The sequence below is a fragment of the Notolabrus celidotus genome, chromosome 16 (assembly GCF_009762535.1).
Source record: "Notolabrus celidotus isolate fNotCel1 chromosome 16, fNotCel1.pri, whole genome shotgun sequence".
NCBI lineage: Eukaryota > Metazoa > Chordata > Actinopteri > Labriformes > Labridae > Notolabrus > Notolabrus celidotus.
The window spans coordinates 7,931,934-7,944,328 of NC_048287.1; the positions used below are offsets into that span (position 1 = coordinate 7,931,934).

Here is a 12,395-nt window from a genome sequence, read left to right on the forward strand (position 1 = left end):
TTTCAATATAATCAAATAACCAGTGGGTGACACATTGAACTGTTCAAAGGGAGTAGGTTAAAGCAACACTTGTGCATGTACAGAAAAAAATTATCAGCAAATAGAATAGAGGTATAATTTTCTCCACAGGGGGCGCCAGAGAGGAAATAAAAGTTTCACAGGAGCTTTGAATAAATGCTTGTTGCCCTGCAAACAGCACTGGAACACAAGGTCATTATTTATTCTCTAGCACAGCTCTTTGCAGGTATGTTTTGTAAATTAGACAGTGCCTCTTCTCAGGTTTAGAGAGCGCAAAAGCTGTGCAGTTCATCACTAACAAATTAATACCATGACTTAGATCCCAACAAGACTTAGGCACTCTTCATTCTTCATCACCTGACTAAAACTGCACACCAGATCAACATCTCAGTCAACATCAAGCATTGCATCACTGAGCAAGCTGCTGCTGCAGTTGTCAAGAAGCTGAATATGTAACAGGACTTCAACAGAGTATAACTCCACATTATCAGAGCATGAGTCACAGAAAGAAACCACACACAACAACATTCAATTGATAAAATTTACTGTAATCTTTAATTCATTTGTACATCTCCAACCCCCACCCCACCCCACCCCACCACCCCAATAAAGAAACTTCCAAGGAATACTTTAATATATTTAGTCAGTTTTACAGCTTCTGTACAGGATTGCTGTTTTCATGAAATTCACATCTAGGGCAGCAACATCATTTTCTTTGTTAGAGGAACCAATAACGAGCATAAATGGAGTGAACAAGAGGGAAACACACAGCTCATGGGGGGGCATGTACATAAGCAGCGCAATTGGGGTAAACTATTTACAATACAAACCATTCATACAAATTAGGCTCTAAGATATAGAATTCAATACATTACATTTGATATATTAAGTGACAATGAGCAAGCCCCTTCCCCCAATGAACCACCCAAAGATCAATCGTCAGGTGATCAGACATTCAATCAGCTGAGAACAAACCATTCACCTAACATACTCAACAACTAGCTGGACTAGCAGGATCACTCTGACAACAGCTGAAGGTTGACAGTCTGAGGTGATGCCAGCTCAGTTTCAGCTCCCAGGTACAACCACCTTAGATTTCTAAGAGCATCACATTGAATCATCACTGTCCTATTCAGCTGCCTTGCAGGTTTGGTAGAAATATCTGAGGATTTTATTCTTTTTTTATTCTTTTTTTTTTAAATGAGGAGTTAATTCTGTTTCCAGATACGCAGGATAAACTGCAGAGCGTTGATAGCACAGCAGGGGTAAACAGTCCATGTGTTGTTGTCCAGAGAGATAACGCATTGTCGCTTGGAGAGGAAAACGAAGTAATCAACAACTAGTTGGAAAATAAGTTTGAACTCAACATGGAGCGAACAACAAAAAGGAGCAAAGCTGAACAGAAATAACAGTCCCAGAGGTACGACTAAGCCCCTGCTATCTAGGCATGGTTCAACAGGGACAAAACAGAGGTAGGAAACAAATCTCTAACTGATAATAATCACACTAAAACAAATCACAGTCCTGATAACCACCTCAACAGTAAAATTAAACATCGTCTGCAAAAATTAGAACATTAAATTGGGAAAATTTTCAACACTGCGGTATGGACATGTTCAGGGATAGTACTGCTAACAAACACATTTCTCTGGTGTGGGTAGAAGCCCCAGTCTGTGCTCTACTCATCCACTTTCCTGTAGGTAAGCGTACAGGAATGTCAGCCGGAGGGGAAGTAGGGAGTGTCACTGTGGTAGTTGTAGTCCGGGCACACTTTCTGCACCAGTTTGTAGTCGGTGCTGTAGAAGGAGATGAAGATGCAGATGACTTTGAAAGGTTTGGAGCAGAGCCAGGAGACATGGCTCTGGGTCTGCTCCTGGTAGCAGGTCTTGGATGGGTCGAAGTTGCAGAGCGTGTTCTTGGCTCCCTTCTCCACCTTTTCATACTCAATGCGGCAGTTGAAGGACTTTGAGTCCTTGGCGTCAATGACGGACTGCTGCGCTGCCACATCAAACTCAACTATCTTAGTTGGAGGGACCAAGCTAACAGACACATTGCCTTGACCTGTGGAGTTGTGGCGGAAGTAGACACTGAAGGTGCCGTTGCCGTGATCCACGATCTTTCCAGTGATCAGCAGGTTGAGTTTGACCGTCTTGATGTTCGAGTGGAAGTCCCCCCAGCCGAACATCTTCTTGAACTTCCCCGTCTTGACCATGGGCCGCCGTTTGGCCCGCGGCCGTGAATCCTGCAAGTCCGTGGAGTTCCTCAGCCAGTCCCACAGGTCCTGCTCAGAGTAGGGCTCTGGAGTGTCATAGCGAAGGTCCAAGGCTGTGCTGTTCTCTTTGCCTTGTAGAGTCTGTGACAGCAGCCTACTGATGGACATATCCTTACTGCTTTCTGTCCATATATGCTTTAGTGTGGATTTGGGGCTTCCCGACTTCACAATGTCCGACTTTGAGGCATGAGCACTTGATACCTGGGGAAGAGAGAAAAACATCTGTCAGCAAATGTGATATGTGTTTCAGTTAGTAAATAAAAACAGTTTCGCCTTTAGAGCTGTAAAAGGAAATGGTCGATTAAGGCTGAGGATGGTTGTTTTTGTATTAATGTCGTTGTATCTTGGTGTCAAGGAAATGCACTTTGGCTTCTTTTCTTGAGTGTCCACTTGAGGCTGTCTCCAAAAGCCAAGGAATCCCCTTTGGAATCCATATTAAAATTATATATATTTTTTTATCACACTACACTATTACATTTTTTTATTACCAGGCTGTGTTTAATACTTGTACGGGCAAAAGCCATAAAATTGATGATACATTTACTGACCGTAAATGTATTGCCAGTGGCACATACGACAAATTAGAAGTCTGGCACATTTCCCCTCTGACTGTTGACACTGTGGCAAAAACGTTTGAAAAACGACATGTTCGCAATCAAAATTGGTATATAATGTGAAGGATATCTTTAATATTTATCTGGAGAGCATAAAACTGAAGTTGCATGGTCAATGGCTGACCATTCACTAAAAATGATGAACAGAGGAGGAAAACAGCCCAGAAACAGGAAGGTAAGATAAAAGACCTTATTTCTTTATTCATGACAACTCTACGGAGACACATTACTTTATAACTCATCTTTTTGATGATTTAAAGTTGAGAGTTATTATAATTAGGCATAATTAGGGTCATGGCAAATTTGACAATAGGTGGGCATATTGTAGCTGTTTGCATGACATCTGGACGAAGGTCTCAACTCCACCTCTTCATCTGTTTCTTGATTAGCTGGAAGTTTGTTGAAGTTTCCAATATGGCGACCGCAATTTATGTATTACGTAATGCCTCTTTGGAAACTAATGGATGACATCACCAATACTATTTCCATGTAATTTGTGTAACATCCATCATTGCAAGTGTCACTCTTTCCCCCATATAGTTTATTGAGTAAACACTAGGGCTGTCAGCATTAGCGTGTGAGTCATGTTTAAATTAAGGTCTTAAATTAATGTTTCACACATACAGGACCTATATGAAACAGAAACAGCACCCTAACTGGAACTCCTGAAAAAAGCACATACTGTTGCATTAAACAGGGATCACTGGATGTCAGTGAGTAATCCAAAACATCTCAGAATAACTACACATCATGTTGACACTGAGTAGATATTTTGACATGCATTCCTGCATATTCTTTAATGTTTAACAGTGTTATCCTTTGAAAAAAACAAACAAAGAAACTTGACAGAATAAACACTCCGCAGCTGTTTCCTCCCTCCATGTCATGGTTTCAGAGCACACTGGTGCAGCAGTGCATTGTTTATCTGAATAATAAACATAAAAGTGAGGATCTTAAAGGACATTCAATTGCATTTATTTGATTCCCAAATGAATACACTGATAAGAACTGATTCACATTGTAGATACGGACAGAAAAACGGTTTTCAAATGCAAAAACATTAAATGGGAAATTTAAATAACCTGCGATCAAAAATGTAAATAAATTAGATTATTGAGACATTTTGTGATAAATTGCCATTGAAATGAATAATAATTTTACAGCCCCAATATGTATTTCTTAATGAAATTAATGGAAGTGGTTGGAGTAGAGTCTATTAAATGCACTAGAAATGCTGCCCATTCAAGAACTTGCCTCTGCACTAAAATATTGGCTTTCATATTCAGGGAAGATCAGTTCCAAAAAAATGACCGGTCCATTATACCCTACGGGGGATAGTGATAGGTGTTCTTAACTATAATTTTCAGTTTAGAATCATGATAGCAGACGGCACCAAATTGGGAATTTTAGTGCAGCAAGCCAAGCAGGAAGGAGAATAGAGTAATCAAAGTAAAACACATTACTCCCATCTCCTCCTTCTGTCAAACTCAGGCAGTATCCACTGGCTCTTACAGATAAATGCAGTGGTCATTCAGTGGGTAAAGACTGGACTATTAAGTAAAGAGTGCTCCTTCAATTGATGATTGATGAGCCCGAGGGTTTTCACTATTTAGCAGCAATGAGTGGAATTAGGCTCAAACAGGCCCCTGGTGGAGGTATGTGACACTGATTGCCTGATTTCTACTGTAAGACATGACAGCAGATCCGTCTTGTTGAGGTTTTTGCATTTTACATGTTGCTCCCAGGATCAATACTTGCAAAATAAGGTTTCACAACCAATCAGCCGGGCCCTGGAATTGAATTGCATCACGGCGAGTCTCTCAGCCTCACGGGGACACAGAAAGCTTTACACATACTGTTATAAGGAGAATATACTTGTGGTGTAAAGTATGTCACCGGCTGGGCCGCAGAATAGAAATAAAGACCTGACTCTGAGGGGACTGTGAGTTTTAGATGAAAGGTAAAGAAGAACAGAATAAGAGTGATTGTGTTGAATGACTTGTAATCTTGGCTGGAATCTTCACTAAATTGAGTGTGACCCTTGTCTCTTCTCACTGAAGCCAGTCCTTCATCAAACCTGCTGGTGCCCTCAAAGTTTTCTGTCTTCTGCTGCTCCGATCACAAACATCACCAACTGAGGAGCATCGGAAAATCATGGTGCATGTTTATTTATTATTGTTAAATATTAAATTGGATTAAATTATTTTGGATGTTAAATTGGTTCACAGCTTTGTTTTTTTTAAAGGATATCTGAAATTAGCTTCATAACCACAAATCCTTCCCCATTATGTTGTATTCTCACCGGCCACAAATAAAATCATTCTCGTCAGTGAATTACATGTGAAGTCAATGTAAAGATATGATTAGACGCCAGTTCCTGGAGCGAATTATACGCATGAACGATACAAATTTGCTGTGCTTTCAAAGCTCTAGTCGCTTAATCCGCTTATTTGTGAGAGTTGAAAAATCTGATCTTCAGCGAATCATTTGTGCCGAGATGGCATACCAGCATGGAGATCCTCTGATGACGTGCTGAAAAATTGGTCATGTCTGTGTGCGACTACCCCAAACTGAATGACACCAGCTGTTTCTATTTTGTTGTTGTTTTTTTTAACGAAACTGCAATCAAAAGAAGCTCACTTGGAAGAAAGCAGGTGAGGAGACTATATCTGGTAAGTCTGTCACTTGATTCAACTCATCTGTTGTTTTGGCAAGTTAGCACTTCCCCAGTTAGCCTTGCGTCTTTGGTTAATTCCATACACACAATTTGACATGCAAAATTGAGCGAGTTATTCACTCCATATAAGCACGGAAACCCAAAATATTCTGTTGTTCAAACACACAGGAATGAAGCGAGGAAATAATTGTGCAAGTATCCAGTCTGAACATGACGTTAGAGCTCTGGATTGAAAAAAAAGGTCAACTTTACAATATTACAATATCTGAACCTCAGCATGATGTGATTCCTAATAACAACTCAGTGTTTTTTTGTGCCTTGATCAAATAAAGCCTCTCATGATATATCTACCACATGAGCAAAAATATCATAATTTGATGACCTTGATTGTAAGACGACCCCATTGTATATTTTGATGTGAGATTTCTTATAGCGTGCATATGCAATTACATTGTGTTGTTTATTGTTGTTTTCTTCTACTTTTTACTGTGCTAAGCACTTAATCAACAATGGTTGGTTTTAAATGTGCTATATAAAGAAAGTTGACTTGCCTTGACTTATATTTCAGATAAAAGAGGAAAATATTGGTGAATTTTGTGTGCCTGAAGCTATCTATATTTTTCATCAGTTAGGATTTCACCACTCAAGTAGTCTAAGCCAGGTCCTAGTAGACATAATTCTGATGGCTCCATCTGCCCTGAAAGATGACCTTGTAGCTCTTCTAGCAGTGAAACACCTCCTAACTGGAACAATCACTGGACCAGAGTTCAAACCGGCTGGGCCTACAACGTCTTTGAAACACCAAAAGCCTTGGACTAGATAAGATAAGATAAGATATTACTTTATTGATCCCCCGGGGGGGAAATTCAGTTGTTACAGCAACCCAGACATAAGTACAATCAAGAAAGAAGTTTCAATAAGTAAAAATAAAAATAGATAAATGAAGCTAGAATACAATTTAGATATACACAATGTTACAAATGGAATTTAAATTAAATAGAAGTAATTACAGGCAGTATTAAAAAAAAATCAGTAGTGACAGGTTGACATGGTGTGATTATGGTTGGTAATGACAAATTAAGCAATAAATAAAAATAATATGGGTATGTAATATGACCAAGAGTTGCAGTTAGAATAATAATGTAATATAACATAATATAAAAATATTATGGCAATGTAATTATATAATACAGTATATTATGCATTATAATGCCAGCAGCAGTCAAGAGAGAGAGTTCGGGATGAGATGATGGAGTGTGACAGACAGAGCAGGAATGGTATGGATCTGTTCAGAATAGAGCCAAGTTTTCCATTAAAGCTAACCTTTAGCCCAAAAGCTTCTGATTTAAGAGCTCCAAGTCAATGAATGAAGATTTCATGAGAAAACTGAGACATTCAAAGGAAATGTGTCACGAACAGAACTAATTAGACACTAAATACAGGCTGTTAAATAATAAACCAGTCACTCCCCGGGGAGCCTGCTCTTCATGAGACATGTGGAAAGAAACAAACAGACGCTCTGTGAGGCTAACAGCCCACTCAGAGGAGCTGAAGAGGGTCTCAGGGGATCTATCTTTAGCCTGAAGGGTTAAACTCAAAGAGCTCTTGGCTGTGCGAGGCAGACACACTCAGCAATCATCTCCTATTCAAACAGGTGAGGTGGCCTCCTCATGCTGAAGAATACCCCAGGTTAGCGGAGGGTGAGGATTACATTGGGATGGATTTATGATAATGTGGCTGCCTATGAAGGGGATGTGGAAAAGTCCCCTTCTCTTACAGTGCATTCAGGAGAATTTATTAAAAACTGAACATAAAAACAAGAGACAAAGCTGCTTTAAGATGCTTTCAGGGGATTCATCTCTTCTCCCCCTTTTCTAATCCTCAAAGAAATTCAGTCCTCACACACGTAGTCAGCTGTGGAAATGACAACACAGAGCTACAGCTGAATATGAGGGCCTTTACTTGTATCTCAACCTGCAGTGGACTGTTTCTTTTCAATCATGTACTTAATTAAAAATAGCAGGACAACGAAACTCAAGTAAATATCCTCTTTCTCACTTTATATTATTGGATAATGTTATTATTACTTGTGCATTTTCATGCTTTAAGTGGAGAGAGGGGTTTTACTTTCTATCGATTTATACTAGATATGCACTTCAGGATCCATCCTCTACTCATATTTAAAGCAACCAATTAGCATGAGCAGATTTTGACATCTTGTATTTTTGTGTTTTCAAAACAGCTCTGAGATGAGATGTGTTTAAACTGCTGATGTTAGTCCATTCTGCTCACATTTTTTAAGTGTTTGTCCAACAGGTGACCTCTTCTTTCCAATCAAAACCCTCCTCTGAATCAGTAGTTATGTAGATTATCAGCATTAAATTGATGTGACAAGACAGATAAACATTGGCTACTGACATGATGGAAGGCACATTATTTGCAGATGGGCCAAAGGTAAATCTCAGTCAAGACCGATGTTCAACCGTTGCATTGGTGCTTCCCTAACTTATACCATATACTACCGTATTTAGTCATTTATTTATCTTACACCTCCTGTTGAACTTTTACAAAATCTTTTTCTACAAAGCTGTCAGAAATACGGTTATTGGAAAATGTTTAGTATTACCCTCCAAAACTAAAAGGTATTGCTATTTTTAAACCTTGGCCCTACTTTTACAAACCCTAAAATTTGAAGTATAAGACGCTCTTTACTCAGAACATGGTGCTCGAAGAAGCAAGCAACTTCTTCAATGTGCAAAACATGCTGGATACAGGCAAACCAGCTGGTGAGGCAAACCTGCCGAGACGCTTTTCTCCATCATCAGGTCATAACCATGCATTAACAGAAACCTGATTTTCAATTTGATGAAGTCTTGTTTTAACAGTTTGTCTGGTTGTCCAGCAACCTTTGAATTTGTGTCATAATATGTGTTTATCTTGGAATCTCAACTCTTCCAGCTGAATGACTAATTTACTTTCTTGGGTACTAATAAAGAAACACTCTGTGGGCTGAGCTAAGCTGCTATATGGGTAGCTGGCAGAAAAGCAATAACAGATGGCACCAGAAAGAATTACACATCTGCACAGAAACTGAATGTTGCTGAACTCTTCATGAAGGAAGACAGTTTATACCTTTTACCTTCTGGGTGCCCCTAAAACATACCGTGTTGTACAAAATGTACATACAGAAAACATAATTTGTGTGTACGGATCAAAATTGAGTAGAGTTTAGACCAACAGTTTTCTCAACGGGGGGCTACCAGTCCACACAAAATACAGACAACGGAGCTTTAAGCTCTAAATCAAGCTGTGGTGGCTGCAGAATAACAGACACTGACAGACTTGAGGTGTAAGGCATCTCTCTGAAGCAGCTATTTAAGCGTATTACACAGCTTTCTGACTGATCGTCCGGTTGTGTAAGATGCTTGATTCTGATTGGTCAAAACCCCTTGACAACCCCTTCACAACGGTTATTAACTTTCACTAACATGAGCAACACCAGAGACAAACTGATCACACGTCATGTCAAATCAATCCACGGAAAAGAGTTCTAGCACATTTTGCTTCTGCTTGTTGACACCATAGACCAGGGGTGTCCAAACTTTTTTCAAAGAGGGCCACATTTGATGTTGTCAGAATACCTCTGGGCCAATGGCTCCTACTGAGACTTTGGAATCCTAAAAGTTATATATGAGATATATATTGAACAACAATTATTTTAATTTTTTTCTCAACAAAACAGTAACTAGGTAGTCCTCAGTTATCCACAAGCCATGTAAACATTAGCAGACTTTATCTTCTTCTGGAGATGAGTGTTTTTCATTAGGGTCGGACAATGTGGGAAAAATATTGTATCATTATTTTCCTATGGCAGGATCACGATTTGAATTTCATCACAATTCTTTTTCATGTTGTTTTTAAGACTGTTCTGACCAGCAGACGACACTTTTAGAACAAAATAATTGTCTTCCTGCATTCTGAACATTTTTTAAGCACCAAATGTTTCCCATTCTGTACAATTTCCTGATTTTGATCTTGTCTTGTGTTCTCTTTTGTGTCTTCTAAACTTTTAGCGTTCATCAGGAACATTTTCACATCATGATGAAAACATTAATTTGAAAAACTGTCAGCTTTTAGAGTTCCTGTGTTTCTTCTTTATTGCCGTCTTGCAGTATCCCCAGAGCTTTGGCTTTGGACAGGTAGTCCATATGAAGCTTTTTAAGACGTTTCTGGATTGACTTTAGTTTTGTTTGTGCGCTTGAAAGAACCGCAAATAAATAGATGGACCTTGGGCCGCAATTGGCCCCCGGGCTATACTTTGGACATGCCTGCCATAGACCGTAAGGTGAGGTAAAACTGTTAGCTTCTGTTAGCATCATATTGGTGCACAATATGACTAAAATGTTAGTTTCGATTAGCATGCTAATACGGCAGGCTTAACAACATGGATGTTTTCATATTTGATCCTGTCCAGCAATATTAGCAATGAGTGGAGCAGGTGAGAGAAACTTTAGGTTAGCAATCTCTACAAAGAAACTTAAACCATGAGCGGTGGTGATGATAGCAGCAGGGTTCAAAGTTGTGACATTAGTTTATTTTTAAAGGTGTGTGAACCGCAGAGCTCAGAGAAGAAGAACATGAATGAGGACAGTTTAGAAGAAAGAAGAAGAAAGGTACTTTATTGATCCCCAGGGGGGGAATTCAATTTTTTCACTCATACTATTTTTTGGACATGCTACACATACAGTTTTTTTTAGTATATACATACAAATGCACACACATGCAGTGAAAATGCTCAGGGAGAAATGTCAGAGTGAGTACACTGCTGTCAACCAGCGCAGTTGGGGGTTTGGTGCCTTGCTCAAGGGCACCTTGGCAGTGCCCAGGCCAGTGAACCAGCAGCTCTCCAGCCACCAGTCCACTTGCCAAACTTCGTCCATACTGGGACTCGAACTGGCAACCCTTCAGTTCCCAAGCCAAGTCCCTATGGACTGAGCTACTGCCGCCCCCATGTTTAATCGACCACAACCATGGAATCCTAACGTCGCAGTGGAATCACTGGGACTATTTTTAAAAACTGCACACATAAATCATTTTAAATCAATTAAAATAATCTTTTAATCAATGTTCTTTGCCAGCGTGTCTGTATCTTAAGTTCATAGCCAGTTGATAACTTGAACTTAATTGAACTACATGGAAGTTGCTGTGTAAATAACAGTTACTTTTCTTTTTAAAGATTGCATGTTAAGCATTTAAAATTGATTCAGCAGTCGTCTGAAATAGTTGTCTGAATTTCATCCAGCAAGCATTTTAATTACAGAACTCTTACTTAAAATGTTCTCATGTTGAGATGAAAAGTGAATAAGAAGTAAAATGTTTTCCCTGGGAAAATGCGCACTCTGTCTCTTTAGGTCCTCCTATGATACATCAATGCTAACATTACCAGAGGGCTTTCATCCCATCTAATTGCAGTAGTGCCATATGAATGCCTCTGAGCACAAAGTGTGCCGTCTTTTCTGTTTATCTGTACTCATTGTTTGTCGTGTCCGCTGGTTGGGTTCTGCACCGTGCATACAGACATGTTTATCTGAGCAGTTCTCAGGCTCAGGCATCATCCAGCATGTTTTGGGCGGAGGGCCAGTGGGTCTGCTGGATCCTGGAGCTGCCAGCTGTAGTGCACTCACCTGAGGGAGCGGTGCATCTGGTAAACATGGCCGGCGCCGCAGCCAGCACGGGCCTCGCAGATACCTGACCAACGGCCAGACAGCCAGTTGGTCGCCCTCAGGCAGAAAAGACTGCTGGGCAAGGCGAGCAGTGCTGTCTCTGTCTGAACCATCCGGTGTAAACGTGAATCCTTTACTAAAGCCTCTGCATGGGCTGTGGTGAAATGCATTTCTTGACTGATCTCAAAAGTTTAAGATAAAGTTTTCTTCTGGAAAAACAAACCTTCATAGTGCATGCATGATGTGGTAACTGACTGGACGGTCTTCTTTGACCGAGTAAAGGAAAGAAGACCGTAAAGAAGCAATGCTCTGACTCTACTCTACCTCAATTGTCAAGCATGGGGCTACCTTAGTTGGAAGAATATTTTTGTCATACACAATGAGAAAATTTCACTCTTGACCTGAGAGACAGGCTTGAGTTAAAGGTGGTAAAAGTTGTATATGCAGTGTTTTGTGGAAATAAGGTTTTGTTTAAGTTTTTTCAAAATATGTGTGCAAAGGTGGACATAGACTCTGTGCCACAACACGTGTCTTTCTGTTAATCCTGCTCCAATATCAGCTGTGAGGATAAAACATTACGTCAAAAGAAAAGTATCTCAAGAAAAAAACTCTCTTTCTTACTTCTCACTGCTGAACTTTACCAGCAGAACACTAAGCAGAGACATTTAAGGGTGAGGGACGGATATCCACTCAGCTTTTTTTACAAAAAAATCTGCTAACAGGAACTCAAATTCAGTATAAAGAAATCACCAATCTGATCACTGATAATCTCATTTTACTGTGTAGGCATCAGTATGATGGTAGCTGTTCATGTACATTAATCAGAATCAGAATAATAGCTCAGATTAGAAGGAGCAACATGGAGAGGTGTATACTGATTTTTTTCAACTTAATTTGTAACACATTACATATAACGAGGCAGTGACACATGTTTGTTGATAACAGTACAGATAGAGAGAACATCTTTTTTCTACTATTTTCAGCACATCAGACCTCTAGAACAACTGTGCTCCTGTCATGTTTATTCAGATTAAATGTTTGATGCAGGTGCACACATCTCAATCAGGTCACTTTATTTAGTGTCCATGTTA

The 12,395-nt window shown here is 39.7% G+C and overlaps 1 protein-coding gene across 1 annotated transcript in view; it reads right to left on the bottom strand.

Annotated features, from left to right (window-relative positions):
* Positions 1-547: 547 nt before the first annotated feature.
* Positions 548-12,395, bottom strand: part of nxph1 (neurexophilin 1) — a 64,395-nt gene continuing 52,547 nt past the window's right edge. The window contains exon 2 of the mRNA XM_034705139.1: positions 548-2,491. Within this exon, the coding sequence (XP_034561030.1) occupies positions 1,736-2,491 (756 nt within the window). The 3' untranslated portion in view covers positions 548-1,735. The remainder of the gene's footprint in view (positions 2,492-12,395) is intronic.